Below are 18,996 nucleotides of genomic sequence, written 5' to 3'. Positions count from 1 at the left end.
GTTGCATACGTACATGAATGTGAACACGGTTCTTGAATGACAAAGTTTCATAAACATACTTGTCCTCAGCTTGTTCATTTCATAGCCTTTACATTTTTCACATCAGCGGCATGCACTGCTTTGCTGGTTTCGAACTGATATAGTTCTCAAGTTCGTCTGATATTTTTGTTACTTACTAAAGAAACAAAAAACATGGAAGCATTGATATCAGTTATTTTGGACACAACTTTTGGAACATACGAGTATATTCTTTTATGAAGAATGATTTATTTTACTTGTTTTTACGGTGCGTAGCGTTCAAGAATACGTTTGCAGCATCTTTGGCAATGGAAATGCAATTATTATTCACGTATTTGATTCCTCGACAAATTGTTTAAGAGGAATCTTTAGCTCGGGCACCACTCAGACGCGGCCTATGCAAATACATATAAAATGCAGAACCGCTTTTCTGATATAACCTCTGGATCGCTTTCAATGAAATCAGTTGCATTTGAGAGAGAAAGTTAAATTATAGTGTCTGTTGGAAGCGCAATTTCGATTTAGGGCCTGAAGTTTGTTTAAAATATTTCGAAAAACTTGAAAGTTCGAAAAAACTAGGAGCGCGACGTTTACATACTAACAGCTCTGCATCAAGAACAGATATCGCGGTTCTGTCAACAGCATCTATTATAACAGTCAAAGCGGACCAATTTGGTATGTCAAATTATATCTTACGTGAATTGGTTACGTTGTGTACAAGGGTCCCGCAAAAGCCGTGTTTCCATAATACATAATTTTTATATTCATGTCTAACATACCAATTTTGTCCGCTGTAGATGTGCTACTAGAAGAAATTCCCAGAATTGTGATGTCTATTTTCATTGCTGAGTTACAGAGTTTTAAACTTGATAGTTTCGTTTTATAAAAATTTGCGATATTGGCCAATTTTTTATAAATAGTCGACGACCTAAATGAAAATTTGGAAACCAGCAGTCACTAGAACCCGCCCGCCCCCCCCCCCAAGTTTTTCTTTTAAATGCAACGAACTTTGTCATATTTGGTGCAGTGGTTGCCGAGAAAAACGACTTCCCCTTCTACATGCATTTATATAGGGGCACCCGAGCTAAAGCTTCCTCTTAAGGAGGATGCCGAGCTGCAACGTAAGTCCCCCCGAACGAAATTTCTGGCTATGCCACTGCCTGGCACTGATAGATGATGTAAACTTAAGAGGTTAGAAACGCGTGAAAAGCCAGCATGTGCAAGCGCAATCTTACCTGTTCGGCCATTAAATCGCATCTGACAAACTTCAGTCTTTGTCCTGATCCTAGTTTTTAGTGCTGTGAAAGGGGTAGAAGACAAGTGTCCTTCACCAACTGCAGATCGCCTGAAATGCAGTGGAGATGTCTCTCCAATAGCTACAACAAAGCTCATCTCGCTCGCAACCGAAGTAGGGCAAGCTGAGCTTCCTGCGCAATCCGACCTGCTAGTTATTTTGTATGACCGGCAGTACAAGGACTCGGAGCTTGCAGCGCTCAACGAGAAGGTTGCCAACCTCATGAACAACGGTGAGGCATATGAGACGGAAGTATCCGTAGCCCTGAAGTACATACCTGGACGACAGACGCATCACCGTGAGCCGGGTTCGCTCCCTTCTTAATTCTGCTGCAAAGGCCGGAGACAGTGCCACCCAGAGCGTTGTCAGCAAACGCGCCACCCAAGGCGTTTCCACTCAAGCAACCTCCTGAGCACCGGCACAACGACTTGCGCTACCGAAACTACAGATAGCCGTTTTCTCTGGTGAACTTCTCTAGTGGCAAGGCTTCGGGGAGTATTTCGAGGCCATGAGCTGTAATAGCAGTGAGCTCTCCGACATAGGGAAGTTTTACTATGTAAGATAATGCTTGACCGGAACAGCGAAGTGTGCAGTCGAAGATATGCGCTGGCGAAAGCGGACTATGCTGTAGCGGTGATAATGCTCCTAGAGAGGTTCGGCCGTCATACCGCCCTCGTTGACGACCGCATTGATAGTTTGCTTGGCATCGAGTGGATCGGTCGCTCTTCTCAGCTATCCCAGCTGCGTGAACTCTAGGAAGAGGTGCACTTGCGTACAAGCTTCCTCGATTGCCTCGGCGTTCCGGCGTTAGAATACGAGGTCATGCTCTCTCGCTCCCCCAAGATATCGCCATTCTATAACTTCAGCGCATAAAGAAGGCTGAGAACGACGACGAAGCTACTCTTAGGTCGCGACACGAGGAGGTGCGAAAGGTCATGAAGTTTTTGCAGGCGCAAATAGAGAGCAGGAAAGCGAGGCAGGCCTTCCGTTCGAGGTCCCTACCGAAAAACAACTCCTTAAGCCCACGGCCAATGCCAACGCCTTCTACCGCTGCGGGTACCGTCAGTATAAGCACTCCCCACAGGGTCTGCATATAACGACCATCGCTGCTGTGTACTGAGCGATCACCTTGACCACGTGATATAGGACGGCGATGTCACATTGTCAGCCGACGAGATTAGACGGCGACGAACTGGCACGAACATTTGTTTCAAATGCGGCAGAGAAAGACACATAGCACCAAAGTTGCCGCAACGCAGCATGGTTCAAGCGCAAGTACTCATCGAAACGTCATCGTTTAGCACTTTGTGCCATATAAAAACAAAGCAACTACAGCCCCTTTACCGAGAGCAGTCACACGCTTGTCAAGCAGAAGAGTCAAAAGAATGACAAGTGCTCCTGCTAGCAGTTCTACGACGGCACCTTTCCTGATGCAAAGAGCAACAGCATGGGCGTCCGGAAAGCACAACTGCGTGTTAGCTCGATTACTGCTTGCCACCGGCAGCCAGAGCACGTTCTATCTGCGCGACCTGTCTAAAAAGGTCCATCTGCTTTCCCACGGGAAAGCAGACCTCATAGTGCTGACATTTGGCGCTTCTTTACGTTCTCCCAATTAAAGCTGTCGAAGCGTCAGGCTCAAACTTCATAGTGGTTTCGACTCCCGCAACATCACATCAGAAGGGTTCGGGTACCTCGAGTCTGCAACGTGAAGACCCCAGCCATCAGACAAGATATTCGCGCACAATTGCGTGAACGTAAGATGCTTGTCGCTGCTGGGCATTAGCTGGGTGATCGGCCGCCACCGACAATCGGTGCCGAAGATTAGAACGCTTATGCAAGGACGTATGCGCAGTTGAGACGGTCTTTTGCTGGCTAGTGTAAGTTGTCTAACCAGTCAGGCACGTCAATGACTTGCCTAATTGGAACTCCACAACCTCAGCCCTATTCCTTGCGCATGAGCGGAAGGGGTATGCAGCATATGACATTGCTGACCTGCCGAAGAAGTGGTGACTCGATGCGATAGGGATCACTGACCCTCAGGATACCGCCGGCGTTTGTGAACAAGCTGCAGTGACCCTGTTCACACAGCACATGCGAAAGGAAGCTGGCTGTTACATGTTTCCTCTCATGATAAGGATTTGGGGAGTCTAAATAGCACAAAGTGAAGTGTTGCCTAAAACCGGCTTAGACGCGAGATTCAGCGCTTCGAAGTACAGCGGGAGCTACTGCAGGAGTATGACCGCACCATTAGTTAATACTTCAAAAAAGGTCACACCGAACATGTAGGAAACGATCTAAAGCCCGGAGAAGACCGCTTACTACGTTCCGCACCCTGCAGTCATCTGGTGAGCAGCCGTCATTACGAAGATACGTGTTTGTCGCCTCTTCCCATGAACGTGACAAGTCATGGCTCAATGATACCTTGTACAAAGGCGTGAACCTTGGTGCGGAGTTTCCATGTGTAGACGGTCTTGCATGGTCCTTGCGCATATTACTGTCGAAAGGCCAGCAAGTCGAACGTCATGTAAAGCTGTTCCATATGCTGGAGGCACCAATGTGAAACCAAGCCGCGGAAGTAATGGTAACAAGTAAAGAAGAAGAAGAGGTTAAGAATGCGTGAGTGGAGGGCTCGTGCCAACGCCGCTTTAGTAGTTTGATCCGTAAGCCGTATCTGACGGACGTCAGCCTCTGTCTTCATCATATATCTATCGGAGATAAGTGCATAACGTATATGTGTTACCTTCTTCGGTAATTATGAAAATATCAGGGAAAATGGACGTATTTAATTTCAATGAGCTGGAAAACATCTAACTTATTAGGCCGTGCTGGCACTCTAATAGTCAATAGTGACGTAAAATTGCAGGAATATAGGCGCTGCTTTCGAACTCAATAACTTTCAACATTTCAATGACATCAAGGCGAAATCGAAATTCATTAATATTCCTTACTCGGGAACTATGTTTTGAAGCGCTGAAGCACATTCGGCAGGAGCTGTGCAGTTTCGTAGGTGATGATAGTAGGGAATTCATAGTTTGTCGCCGGTTGTGGCCGGATAGATATCCAGTGTTCTCGTGCATTGTTTGTTGCACATACGACCACATTATGACAGAAATTTCAAGATCAGAGAAGGCTCCATAGAATAAAAAATAACCGCGTTCTCGATATCCATCGATACAAGTGGCAGTGATCCATGCAGGAGATGATTGCCCGCAAGGAGCAAGAACTGGCGGAGCAGCGGGAGCGGCTCTCTACCATGGAGGAGAATTTCGCCCAAATCCGCCTCGACGCCGATCACTCTACAGTGAGCCTCTTGAGAAAGGTGAGACCATGCTAGTTCTCTGCTTGTATTTAGCTGTTTTTGCGGCTCAGATATCATGCGTTCTTCACGAGTGCCGATGGAAAATTCTTGAGGCTATCATACATTCTCAGGTAATTAACTGTCTGACTACGTCGCTTTTGTGAAGTCTCACGGTAGCACGTTCCGTCCTTTAAAATTTCTAATATACATCAATAGTTTGTCAAAGCATAGATTGTCTTAAATCTTCTTCTTTTCTGATGACTCCGCGACCGACACATTTCATTAAGCACTGAAACTTAAGTACAGCGGTCTAATGTACGCGCAACTACCGCATAGCACTGCACGTTGGTGATTTCATTTAAAAAACATCGAAAGATAAAGCTGCACTTTCCACTGATCCTGTTTTTGCGGTATACTAAGCCAAACTTTTGCTGAGCACTTAGATTTATATAAATATAAGCTTCCTAAATAAAGCTTTTAAAATGGCGGGACACCTAGACGCAACAGATTCTTGCTTCGGCTAACAGCCGATCGCTGCCGCCGTATCTGAAGTGCAACATGATGCATGCCCCCTTTTCACTCCTGTAGTCTAGTTTTCATAATACCTACCCCTGATGTCGAACGTGATTCTGTTGTTTGATACCCTTGACCACGTATGCATATTTAAGAAACATCATACAAGTTTTGTAAAATCGTGCATGCTTAAATATTATTCTCTGATTACTCACGCTACGCAGGCGTTACTGCCGTAAAATGAATTGCCGAAGCGGATAACCTGTTACATCACCTTCTTAGTAGAGTCGTATTGCGTTTCCATAAACCATATGCTCATTCATTGTATCAGAAACATTTATTGAAAGCTAGTCAATAACCTTTTAATGCGAAGTATTGTGGATTAATTTAGATCGGGTGTTGCGGTCGAGTATGTGACAGTTTTCACGGGCGATCCCGAAGGAAGCCCACTCTTTCATGGGCCCATCCTGAAACCAGTGCAGCCTAACACAGCATCTGATCGGTGAGCGTCTTTACAGGCAGTTGTTTGGAACGGCAATGTGAGCATCGCTGTCAGTGTCTTGTGCCAACATTGCTTTGGAAGCCGTCGAAGATAAAGCCCTCACGACGTTTCAGCCCGCCCCAAAATTGTTCCTGCGGTATGTCGATGACTGTTGTTTCATTATCCGCCGCGAAGACGTCGTACCTTTTCTGCAGCACCTGAACTCTTTCCAAAGCACAATAGAATTCACCGTTGCAGAAGTTAATGGTCGTTTGGCCTTTCTCGACGTTGAAGTCATGCGCACTGCATCCGGCCTTTCCCCAAGTGTTTATCGAAAGCCTACCCACACAGGGAAATATCTGCACTTTGATTCGGCCCATCCCCTTCGACAAAAACGATCTGTTGCCTCGACATTGTTCACCCGTGCATTCCGATTATGCTCGACTACTGACGCACGCAGAGCTAAGTTGAAGAGAGTGACGCCGGATTTGGTCAGCAATGGCTACCCCGGTCAGTTTATAAAGACTGAAAGAAAGCGTGCGGCTGAACCCCTGTAAGGCGGATGAGAAGAAGAAAACGGGCGTCTCTCCCCTATGCACGAGGCGTGAGCCAGTCAATATCAGGAATTTTCAAAGATTATGATGTACATATCTGCCACGTCCCTTCAAGCAAACTAAAACAACAACTCGTCCGCGTGAAAGACCGCCTCGAAAAAGAAACATTTCCGGGCGTCATCTACAAAATTCCTTGCCAGGACTGCCATGCGTGCTACGTAGGCGGGAGGGGGAACTTTAAAAGAAGGCTACAGCAGCATCGCACTGATGTAGCCAAAGGACACATAGTTTCTAGCGCCCTGGCAGAGCATCACGAAAAGATTGGACACAATATTAACTGGTATGCGGCTTCTATCATCGAAAGAGAGAAAAAATTATAATCCCGACTGCTCCTTGAATCATTCTGCATACAGTCTACTACTAACACGATAAACCGGACACGGGGACCCCTCCCTGAGTTGTACGCAAGGGCATTACGTCTTCCGATGCCTATATAATAAAGACCATCATGCATTCGTTCATTGTTAACAAGGCACCCGTATTGGGCGCCGGAACGTCCATCTGTGTTTTGAATTTTTTTCAGTTGGCGAGTGTACGTTTATTCAGCCCAGCGTCTGAAACGGTGACCTAGGACTGCATTTGGACCACACTGCTGTTACGAAACGCCCACATAGCGCTCTTTGTGTCCTTCAAACTCGGTACAGCGCCAATGAAGCATTTAGCGCTTGGCCCAATCCTTCTCAGATTCAATGCATAGTGCGCCTGGGTTCTTCCAATAACGCATGCACAGTGGCGTCAGCAAAGACGCGAATTAGGCTTATTGTGCCCTGGCCCGTGAATCTGCCACTGAAACCACCAGTGATTAAAGAGTCAAAACACTGTGGAAACAGGGTGGACCAGTGAACTTTGGATAATAGAGAAGAGTAGAATCTTAGGCCAGTTGGTGACGCATATTTGACTTCGGTGAAGCCGTGAGGCTTATAGCGCTTGAAAAGACAAGGGCAAAACGAAAACGTGACAAATACACGCGCTAACTTGCAACAATCTTTATTTCGAGCAAAGGACCCACGCATATATAAAACATTTTTCCGTACATCATCATGCAAGTGCCGTCTGCAAAAAAAAAAAGAAAAAATACCTTGCACACCATTACGTAGGTAGCTAACTCATTGCGGGAGAGGGCAATTGACGGTTTTGACACACAGTTATCCGCAATCCTATCAGTCATTTCTACTTCTATAATTTCGCGGGTTAATTTTCTTCGGGCTCTTCCCACGACGGAGCAGTCTCTGCATGCTGTCGTCTTTCATTGGTCCCGCGTATTGCGGTTCGCCGAAGTGAAATGGAGAAATGGGCCAAGCTACGTAGTTTAGTGCGTGTTATACACACTCTGGCAGACGAGACGTTCATTTGAAGGATCGCCAGTCGTTTGTGCGCAGGCGCGAGTAAGAGCGGGCGCGCGAGAAAAAATCTGGGTGTTTTTGCTCCTTGAATATATGACTCAGCCTGGGCACTGCGGAGGAAGTTTCTTAGCGCGTGTTGTATGCGTTTGTCCCCTAGACATACCGGCATCGCGGAGTGCGGTCGAGTTTGTTTACGCTCTGTCGCTGTGTGCTCGCGCGATGAGGGAGTGGGCACGGACGCCCCATTTGGTGATCGCTGTGTCTGAAGTGGCAAGGTTCTGACTGGGGTTGTATAAGTCGCGAGTCGCTGTTTTCATCGCGACGATAGATTGTATTTTTTACAAGCGGTGCTCCAGGAGGGCACATGTAACCGACAAACGGAGGCCTCAGGAGAGCATCTGAGGTTATCGTAAAGCAGGCGGCGCAAGATCTCCGGAGCACCCAAAGGCTAACGGGGGGATCAAAGCTGGAAGCAGGGCGGCCCGTCGGTTGGAGCTGCGGAGGCCGAAGCGTGCCAGGGGGTGTTCGAATAAAAAATTGGCTGTTCGCGATAGATCTTGTACACCCCTCGCACGCACAAATCTCGGCGTGCCCGAACCCACGGCGGACCAGTCCGGGTTCCAGCTTTGGTGTCCCCGCTGCCGCTTTGGTGTCCTGGAGGCGCCGCCAATAATGCGAAATAATGACACGTTGTTACAATTAGTAAAAAACGGGACTGAATATAGTAACGTCCAGTCGCCAACTTATGACGCAAATTAGGTTCAGCACTACTGCGCCCCGCGACTTCTGCAACACCAGTCAGAATTCTGCGTCTGAATTAAGGAACGTCGGACAGACTTCCTCGGGCCTGTGGCGCTGGTGCTGTGTCAGTCATCGTCACCGTCGGCATTTCAGCCACTTGCGTTCAACAGCGGTTGCTAAGGCGCTCTGCCTTCCAGATTTTTAATATATACGGCCCGGGCTCTACTACGGTCGCTACTGCTCCCACAGAAACGCCTGTGATGTTATTTACAAGGTACATCGCCGTAAGGCGCGAGAAAGCTACGGTCCGCCACGACTGACTTGGCCCGCAGCTTCACCTGCTTTAACCGCGCCGGCAGCCAGCGTCCGAGCGTATACAAACTCGACGCCACTCCCCAGTGCCGGCACGCCTAGGGACAAACGCCTACAACACGCGCTAAGAAATCTCCTCCGTAGTACCTAGGCAGGGTCTTATATTCAAGGAGTCAAAGCCCCCAGATTTTCTCTCTAGCGCCCGCTCTTACTCGCGCCTGCGCATGAACGACTGGCGATCCCTTAAATGAACGTCTCGTCTCTGGCAGTGTAAAGTTGTACGTAATAATAATCCCGAAGGGTGCAATGTCACATAAAAATTTCACCTTCACAACCTGTGATGTGCGTTCAGCTTAAGAAAATTACTACAGTTCGTCAGTGCCTTTCTGCTACTAAAGAACAATGTTCCGCGTTAGGCAGCGCTAAACTGGAGTTGTGCCTGCTATTTATTTCCCAGCAAAATACAGAGAGCTGAGCAAGTTTGTTGGTATTCATGCTACCGAAAGACAGGGATAGAAAAATCAATTTGGGGCATATTTGATTGCTGAACCGAACCTCCCTAAGCGACCGCATCAGTAAAGGCTGGCGAGCGTTGCAAGAACGATATGAATCACAAAGAGGTGTGCGTCACAAATCGTTGGCGATAGTCGCAATCTGCTCTACTAGCAAGGTAGCGATTTAGCTTTAAAACTTTCACATTAAGCGGGCTCATCGTAATTGGGAAATTGAAGCGACTATTCCGATCAAGCCATCATAGCTTCTGGATCTGGAAAAATAGCATTACCTGCTAAAGTGTGACACGACGAATGTCGGGCTGTCGAAGCGCGTGAAACCGAAGCTCGGCGGCAAAAGGGGGCCAAAAGCCGCGCCACTCGAGGTGACGTTCTCCTTACGTCACCCAGCAGCCAGCGCACAGCAGCTTTCTACGCCTCGCTGTCGCTATTTTCGAATCAAAGAAATATTCCGATAGTTATAACTGAAATAGTTTTTCCTCTGTGAGAAGACGAAGTGCACTTCCCGGTGTCAGGCATTCCGTGCTACATTATTCAGCATGCGCAGAACTCAAGACAAGGCGCAGTTAAGAATGCCGCCTGTGATCTCGGTGTTACAGTCGATGGTAAAGTTCGAAGAGGCGGCTCCCTTGCTGAAAATAAGATTTAATTGCCCGTCATTCGTACGTGCAGGCTCTGGAGGAGCGTGACCGGCAGGTGAAGCAGCTGTCGCAGTCCCTAGAACAGGCGACGCGCGACTTGGAGGACCAGAACACCATAATCGAGGCACTGCAAACGGAGCGCCGCCAACGGGACGAAGACAGTCAGGATGGCGGACGAACGGCGAGGCGGGGCGGCCGTTGGCTCGACCTGCAAGGGAAGCTTCGGGAAAAGAGCTTGCTGCTCAGGTTCGTGTACAGTCGGTGAAAAAAAAATGAAATGTGAACGGGGGAGCGAGTGCGCAAAGCACATCTGAAGCGACAGTGTGAACCGTCGCCCAGTCATCACCAGAGTTGCGTGCACGTCGGGTTTGGTAAAGCAATGAAGGGGGCTAGTTGGTGAACGTTCATGGTTATATTGCGCTCAGTTTTACAAACACGATATTCACCATCGTGAATCCTTCCTTAATATCGTGTTTGTAAAACTGAGCGCAATATAACCATGAACGTCGGGTTTGCCCGCCGGATGTGAGGATGCCCGCCATAGTGCGCTCCTCTTATTTTCATTTGCTCGCTTTGAAACAGAATGAAATAAAAGAACGCGGGAGCAGTACCGTGGCAGTAGAGTGAGCTTACCTCACTCGCTCACTCACTTAGAGTTAGCGAGCCTATCTTGTGGTGACGGGCCGACAACGTGCGCGGCTGCACTACACCCCCAGTTGTGCTACGCCCGCGCGCTTCGCTGTTCGCATCTGAGTTTTTTTTTTTTTATGCTAGAGTTTGAATCCCTCCTTCATAGAGTGGTGAATTGGGAAACGACGTCACCAGCTTTCGCCAAACTAAAGCAGAGACCGACATCGAAATGTGGTCATGCGTAATCATGCTGCGTCCAACATCTATTCGCCCCATACAAAAAGCATAGCAGCTTCCGCGAGGTAACTGCTGTAGACGCTGGCGCAGTCCGCAGCCTGCCACTCGACCTGTCCATGCAAGTGCGATGCAGCCTCTATGTGCATGTTGCATGCCTGTGTGCATAGGCGCCGACTACAGGGGTGCTCTGGGGCCCGAGCCCCCTCCGAAGTTTGCCGAAGGGAGGCGGGGCACCCGGCGATGCCGAAGCCGTGTCTTCCCCGCCCCCTCCTTGAAGTGTGATTACCAGAGTTCTGTAAACCGCATCATACGAGGTTTCCTTTAAGCTGCCGCTATCATTTCACTTAAAACTTTGTTGTGGCTAAAAAATTACAGTGTCACTGTTGGCGTGGACGTGCACGGCCTTATATTTCATACTTTCCCTTCGTTACTGCCAATCCTGACAACAGAAGGGCTAGGGCATTAGACGCTACAGCGGCGGCTACCGCATCCGTATTTTCTCACTTAAACATTTCAGCCAAAAATTTCCGCGGCAAGCACCATGCACAGACATAGCATATGTCAATATGTGCACGGGACAAAGTTAATATATATATTTTAATAGAGGAAAGTAGCTAACTAAGAATTATTTCTAATGCTGTGAATAGCCTATCCTTAGAAAATCAATATGTTGCTGTATGTACACCTCGCTTCAAATTGCCTTGTGTGATTTTATTGGCCCTGAAAAAAAAAAACATGCAGACTTCAGTGACCCCGGCGGAAGAGTCGTATATGAACGGCGTGTGAAATGTTCGCGAATGATACGTGTCTCGGTATTGCTTTGGTTTGCAGTAGGCAATGCTAAGAATTGGTACAAAAAATATACTCTCATTATAGTTTGCAACAAATATTAGGGATGAAAACATTGCCACTAGCATTCAGAGGTCATGAATGTATCTAATTCACTCAGTAACCGAAATGAGGCCAAGCCGTATTGACTCCAAATCACAATCAACGGCAGTGATGCACAGCAGCGCTTATACTCAGATTCACGTAAAAATAGCAAGAAAGAGGCTGCAATTTCGCCGGAAAAGCGACGCAGTATTAGTGTTAGCGAAGTATGACACAACAGCACGAAGGAAGAGTGCACCAGCGACAGACACCAGATTCTTGGCGGTGCGAGAGGACTCGGGCTGTGAAATGAAATTCTGTCCTACCAATGAGGTCATGCAAATACTCATATAAGGCCGTCACTTCAGCGAACCACTCTCCGAGGTCACGCGATGTTTCTTCAAGTGCACCCCTTATAAAAAGTAACATATATGGGATTCAAAAAACTCGTCTGGCCGCATACCGCCCTCCCCCCTCCCGTCTCCCCTCCTCAGAAAAATGAACATTTTTTGGCTGTGCGTGCACGTGCTTGTGCACGCGTGCATCGCTCTAGGGCCTTACATTCGATGAAAACTTCAAATTTTAGGTTGCCACTCGTAACCCGACCCGCCATTAAATTGCAGGATGAGTTTGCTCGCGTTTAGGACAGACAGCGACAATAGTTACTGAGCAACGCAGTTCACTTCAAGTCAAGGCCAATCATGAACATTGTTTGTGTCAATGTCCCTTCGGGGGGTTGTATTACTAATGTGGCTAAGACTTATGAAAAAGTAGATAGCCGTGGAACGGCTTAGACTCTAAGTCGGGCATGCTGTTTTTTTTTTACCTAGATTGGGGCAGCGCAAAATTGAAGCCTGCACATCCGCTTTCCCGCAGTCAGGTTTAAAGTGTTCATTTCCAGGCTATATGCCTAGGCTGCAGAGTGCAGTTTTTCCTACGTGCTACACTTTGTTTGTACACTTCTTTTGTCGTAAGCGCGCAGCTGAAGAAAGTGCTAGAAGGATGCGTGAAAGCCGCCGCTGAAGTCATTCGAAGCAGACAGTCGGCCGTTCTTGCTTGATCAACTTCCAGGAGCGTCCAATCCATGCTGGGCAAGGTGGAGGAAGAAGCTCGCCTGAAGGACAAGCAGCTCGCGGAAGCTGTGGCTGCAGCCCGGAAGTATGAGCTGGTGAGACGCTGTTTCCTATTTCTAATCGCTACGTTTTGGTGCATTAGTGGCGCTGGCGGTGCACAATCGTTAACGGTTATGCCATTAATGAAAATGAATGGACGAATAAGGCGGAGTAACTTCGGTAAGAACGATGCTTTTTCTACACGTTTATTGTATTGCACACCTTGTTCTTGTGCAAATTAGGTCGTGGTTAAAGGAATAACTGCGCACTACAGAAAATAGAAAGCTGAGAGGATGAACGCCACGGCGCGTTCGTCCTGTCAACTTTCCTGTGTCTTCCGCGCTAACGCTACAGTAAATGCTTTAAGGAATAACAAGAAAGCTATAACAAATGACGCAATTAATTCAAAATTACGCATAACAATGCCGACTCTGAAATGGTGAAGTTGTAGGGATAGTTCTGACCTTTACAACCGTGGCTGGCAACCTAAGCGTCTAAACGTGAAAAAAAAAATGTGTGATTTTGTTGAATGAAACTGGGTCAGTCTGACGCTCAGTCAGCCACCATACAATACCACATACCGCAGTGCAAGATTGGCGTCGCGTCGACCACGGCCAGCAAATTTAGCCCACGAGATGTCTATTACTCTAGAAATGAATTTCACAGGTTCGTCAGCTCCCTGAATGTCCTTCGCTCTTCAATGCGCCACACGTGAATTTTGACCAAGATGTCCTGAAGCGATTTTTATGGCATTATATATGGTATTCATTCCCTAACTGACTGCGGCGGATAAAGCATTCATTGGTTTCATTTTATCTGCGGCGAGGAAGGGGCGCGCTTCGAAACTGAACGCTGGCCTAGTTGGTAGCGGCTCGTGGTGCCTGTGATTAATGAGAAACGGCACAGGCACGCGTGGAAAGAAGGCACGGGCGAAAGAAGGCAACCCTCGCCCGATATTTATATCACGATCGTCAACAGTAGCACGAGAACACTATCTCTCTGCCTTTGCAGAAAGTGAAATTTTGATAATAACGATGGGCGTGCAATGAGAGGGAAAGTTTCGCCTTGTTTACACACACCTAATCATGATCGTGCTGATGAAATTTCGAATGAGAACCAGGTATTTTGGAATGCGTAGCCTCATGTACCAACAGAGGTACGAAAGGATGGAAAAGTCAGTGGTACTGAAAGTCCCTTCGTCACATTCTTAAATCAAATAATTATGCGACCGATAAGAGCAGTGCACAATACGTCCAGCGCCTGTCATTGCGTTCTAACTGCTGGGATGGCGTAGTCGCGAATAAGGTTATTATAAATATTTTACACAGCCAGAGTAGCATCATAGAAAACTGGACATCTGCATATTGAACTAACAGGTGAATGTGGAGAAGGGCTTTTCGTAATACGCACCAGTCACCTAATCATGCTCCATGGCGACTATGACATCACACCACGCAAATTAATGAAGAAAATGCTTGTGTTTCCAGTCACCTTTAGACTGATATCTGCACTCAATAGCTACAAGTATTAAAATTTCCTGTAGGTGAGCGACTAAAACGCGTCCCGGTTTGTTTCGTAAGATGTGACTGAATAAGCTATCGCTCGGTTATTGAAAAACTCTTATTGTCGCATTTGCGAAACTGGTAATGCTTTCTCTGCGTGCTAATTTAAGTGCGCTGAGGATAACTGCTGTTATACGAGCCGACTCATTTCCAGGGCGAGTACGGGCTCTCGGACGCCGTTGCCGAAATACGAGATCTCAAGAGGCAGCTGGAAATTCGCGACCGGTGAGTACAGGTTTGCGAAATGCGAATGAGAGCATCAAGTTAAACATTAAATATAGATCACTTCAGATTTCATACATGGAATGGACATGGAAATGTTAAGCAAGCAGGGGCCCTATAAAGTAAAACTATTCCAATATGTTTTTATTCCAATCTCCTGACGTCAAATTTGTGCAAGTGCTGACGCAAGAATCAGGCAGTGACCCGCAGGGTTGCGTGAACAGACCAATAAAAACGCTCTCTTCGTTAATAGGAGGTCACTTTTGTTTACTTTAAAAACAAATAACATTGCCTACACTGAGCGGCTTATCTTATCTAATTGGCTGGCAAGAGGCGAGGAGCACGCTCAAGTGGAGAGGGATTCGATGGAGCCGAGCCAGTGCCTTGAAAATAGATAACCGAATGAAGAGTGTGGTGCCAGCGCCTGTGATTGCTCCGCTTTTTCTTACCTATCTTGCGGTGGCTGGTCGAAAATCGCGACGGCATGCAGCGGAAGGTTAATAATGCCGCTAAAACGGATCCTCAGAAACGAATAGTTGGCAGAACGAGATTGTAAACATGCCGAAAGTGCTCGAAAACATTACATAGCCACAAAAACAGCTTTATTGTATGCAACTAAACCTATGCTCTCGTGCTGGAGCGAGTAGCCAGTGCCTGAGCCATCAGCGGCAGCCATCTTTTATTCCTTTCGGAACAGGGCAGCATGTGCCTATTCTCAAGAAAACTCAGTTTTGTTCGGCATAATAATGCATCTTTAAAGCGTACAATCATTTTGACGTGGTGAGTTTTCGCGCTTTTGAGACGTCGCGTGACAGGCAGGTGAAGTGGGTGTCGCTCGAAAACTTTTGACCAATGGCCGAGCGCTAATGAAGGAAAGGCGTTAAATCATAAACAAGCATTTTTCTTTTGTGCTTTCCAGTCATGCATAATCGGTGTCTTCACGTCATATCAGATGGAGAGCTATCGCGGTTTTCGTGATGTGGCGTGACAGACAGGCAAAGTGGGACTGGTTCGAAAAAGTTTTTTAACAATGGCGTAGGGCTGATTGCAGAATTGGAATAGAAAAGTTTGGAATAGCTTTACGTTATAGCGCCCCAGATTTCTTTCTTAGATTTTGATCTCGTCGCACACTTTTTTCTCAACCTATTCTCCCTTTCATGTGTTGACTACAATTTTTTAGCACTCAAGTGAAAAATTGAATAACCTAGACGCTTTGTTGCAGAAACTGTCACGTATAATGTTGGCGAAAGAATCTCCTCAGAATATTATTTGTTATGCTTGTACTGTAGCAAAGAAGACAAGCGTGCGCTTCAGGCGCCTTTTTTTCTAAATCACCTGAGCTCAAACACACACAGGCGCCGGGGTAGACAGCGTCTATTAATGTACCAAATTTAGCGACTCGATGACGCCCTCAATTGCATACTTATTTCTTGCCTGCAGCAGATCACGTGACCTGCAACACTTGGTACGTGGGCGGAAGTAAACCGTGCGATTCGCGCATGCGTCGTTGAGCTCGGAATCGCACAGCCTCTAGGACCACGACAGCGCAAACGCGCCTCGAGTGTCTGCGTAACTGGTGTCTTAAAAACTTGGAGGACGCTTAAGCTTCGTTATAAGAGTGAAACTTGATAGCATTCAAAACTCTCTGAGGGTTTCCCACGCTTCCCGACAACTGCAGTTTAGAGTAACGTTTTCAGGGAAACGATGACGGTGAACTCTATGCACTAGCTGCGCGAGCTTTGTGGTAGAAACGCGGCCTCTTGCGTAGGCAGATCCCGGAGATTGTGCACAGCTGTGCCGAAAAAAGTTACATAATTCTCATATTCCTGTTATTATTTTGCCTTTTTAATATTTCCGTCTGAGAAGATTTAACATGGCGGTGGCCGGGAGCTCTCCTTCTCCGGTGGCCTCGGTGCTGGAGCAGCTGCTGTAGCGATCGCCCTCCATATCTTGCAATTCGGGCGGTTTTCGGGCTGGAACCTTGGGGTTCGGTAGACTCGGTTGGCGCGAGTCCATTTCGGCCGGCGTCGGTGTCGTCGACGTGGCCTGGTCACCCTCGAGCGCCGTGCTCGTGCTAAGCCTAGCGTTTTGCTTAGCTCCACGGCCACGTGGGAGCTTGAAAATCCGGTAAAACGCCGAAAATTGCGCCTACCGTCTTGAAACTGGTATCCGCGTGGTCCAGCTTGCGAGCTGTATCAGGTCCTAAAAGCTTTTGGTGGCCCGGTGGATCTGGATGGCATGGGTCGGTCGAAAACTGCGGAGCGCATGCGGCGCCCGTCCGCACTCCTCCGCTGCCACGGCAGAACTCACGAGGAGACATGTCTGCGTGATGTGAGCGACGCGCTGCTTCGCTTCGCGAAACACCCGGCGACAGGTATTACCATGGCTACTGCGTGTGGGAGAACGAATACAAACGCTGGCAGGATGTGCATGTGCTACAATTTGGTCCAGCAAGCAAAGCTGTCGAACGTGAGATCTTCCAATACAGCTGCTACTGTGCACCTGTGCGATTGAAACGCGAACACGCCTAGCCGTATTTCGCCACCTGGCGTTCGAATTCTGGCGCAAAGGGAAAGGGTACAGGTAATGTAAGTAACATTCTTCAGGACAAGTATAAGACTGAAGAATGCAGTATGTCCATGTTGTGAATAGACGACCGTGAAAGAGCGCATGGGGTATTTATATATTTCATGTTGCATTAAAACGTGCCGAGTGCCTCAACATGCTGGCTCATATATATATATATATATATATATATATATATATATATATATATATATATATATATATATATATATATATATATATATATATATATATATATATATATATATATATATATATATGTATATATATATATTCGATACGGCAATGTTTTTGAAACAGCTTTGTATCGGGCTTATGGCTACATACATCGCGACGTAAGCAAAGCGATTCGTAAGCAACGTATCACTTGCCTAGCTGGGAAAAAACTGCTGCATGCATGGGATACTCACGCACTACAGACGGAACTTCACGCAATTCGAGTGCGACTTGGCGCAATTTCATCACACATGGATTGCTGCCGGTCAACGAGTGATAATGCTTAATGCACATGCGCGTGTCCCCAAGGCAACACTTTAGGATATGTTGTCTTTATTGTGAGGCCAGGCGCTTTTCTCAGTTAACTTCTTCACTATCAGAAAAAAGATTTCAGCAAGCAAATGGATAACTGTTTTTTAAATTTTATTTCCCACTTCTCACAGAAAAAGAAAGGTTTGGTGACATCAAAAGCATTTTCAAACCAAAAGCGTGTCCATAAATGTTAACATAGGTTGCGAGAAAACGTATTGAGCTGCTCGCAACCACTTTCTTGCTTCTTTGGCCGCCTCTGCCGACATGTCGCGCCCTCCCCTAGGACTAGGATAAACCGTGATGCAAGCTGATAAACGCGCGCGATTTGAATGCCTCGTAACAATTTGTCGAGGCGCACTTGGCTTTAGGAGAAGTGTCTACAGTTGTGGGCACTGGTAGGCAACAGGAAGATTTGCGAGAACGCTAGCAGCCATATCCCCGTTCTTTTTTCTTAATGTCTGCCTCAGCCAAGATGGGGAATCCTCCTTTGTGTGACTGAGCAAACGATAAATCTTTTTTTTTTATGGGCACCGCCATATTTCGTCGGAAGTGGTGCCATCTACGATAACCTTTAGATATTACTGCTTTATAATAGGCAAAAAGGCAACACCCATGCACAAAACATACATCTTGTTTGAACTGACATCACGTAAAACTTTCCTAAGAACGAAATAAGGCCTATCCAAATCGCTACGCAGCACACTGTGGCAACACATTCACACAGCGCCGCGTTGCACAATCCCGAAAGGAGGAAAGGCTCGCGGTGCGCTTTTACCTCCCCGCCCGATGACAAGGCCCATAACCAAGGCTAACAAAGGCACATAATTTTTATGCCTCAGAACTTTTCTCTCAGGAGTACTCCGCTTTAGAAAAGGGGCCCACAAATGTGGACAGTGGTGAAACAAAATCCTGGGGCTTTGCCTGCCAAAATCACGATTTCATGATGAGGCACACCGTAAGTAGGGGGGGGGGGATACACCGTATTAATTTTGACCACCTGGGGGTTCTTTGACGTGTACCCAAATCTAAGTAAGCGGGTTTTTACATTTAGCCCTCCATCGCAATGCAGCCGCCGTGGCTCCGATTTCATCCCGCGACCTCTCGCTTCGCAGCGCAACACCAAAGCCACCAACCAACCGCGGCGGGTTGTGGGCAGTGGTTGCGAAGCGGTTAAATCGAAGCTTTCTTCGCGAACTCTCCCGAACGTTCCTGACCGTGGCTGCTGGGTGCTGCTGCTGCCTTCAGAATAGCTCACACATTTAAAAAAGAAAATGAACTACGCGCCCAATCCTAGGACTGAACCTCGGTCCCCGAGCGCAGCAGGCCGATCCTCTGACCAATGGGCCACAAACTCCCTTATACTTCTATCATAGCAGCACCAACTTACTCTTCGTCGCGTGCGTCAGATTAAGTAGCACGGATGCGCGAGTGCGCGTGCCATACGTCAGTTCCCGTTAGGCCAAAATTGTAAGAATGAAATAG

At 47.3% G+C, this 18,996-nt stretch overlaps 1 protein-coding gene across 1 annotated transcript in view; it reads left to right on the top strand.

The window, feature by feature from the left end:
- Positions 1-18,996, top strand: part of LOC142564063 (centrosomal protein of 290 kDa-like) — a 32,047-nt gene that overhangs the window by 8,113 nt on the left and 4,938 nt on the right. Inside the window, exons 2-5 of the mRNA XM_075674885.1 lie at positions 4,509-4,631; positions 9,799-10,013; positions 12,576-12,672; positions 14,333-14,403. Coding sequence (XP_075531000.1) covers positions 4,509-4,631; positions 9,799-10,013; positions 12,576-12,672; positions 14,333-14,403 — 506 coding nt within the window. The remainder of the gene's footprint in view (positions 1-4,508; positions 4,632-9,798; positions 10,014-12,575; positions 12,673-14,332; positions 14,404-18,996) is intronic.

Source organism: Dermacentor variabilis, chromosome 11, assembly GCF_050947875.1.
Source record: "Dermacentor variabilis isolate Ectoservices chromosome 11, ASM5094787v1, whole genome shotgun sequence".
Taxonomy (NCBI): domain Eukaryota; kingdom Metazoa; phylum Arthropoda; class Arachnida; order Ixodida; family Ixodidae; genus Dermacentor; species Dermacentor variabilis.
The sequence above is the reverse complement of the archived record's forward strand: the minus strand, read 5'-3'. Positions and strand labels throughout refer to the sequence as shown.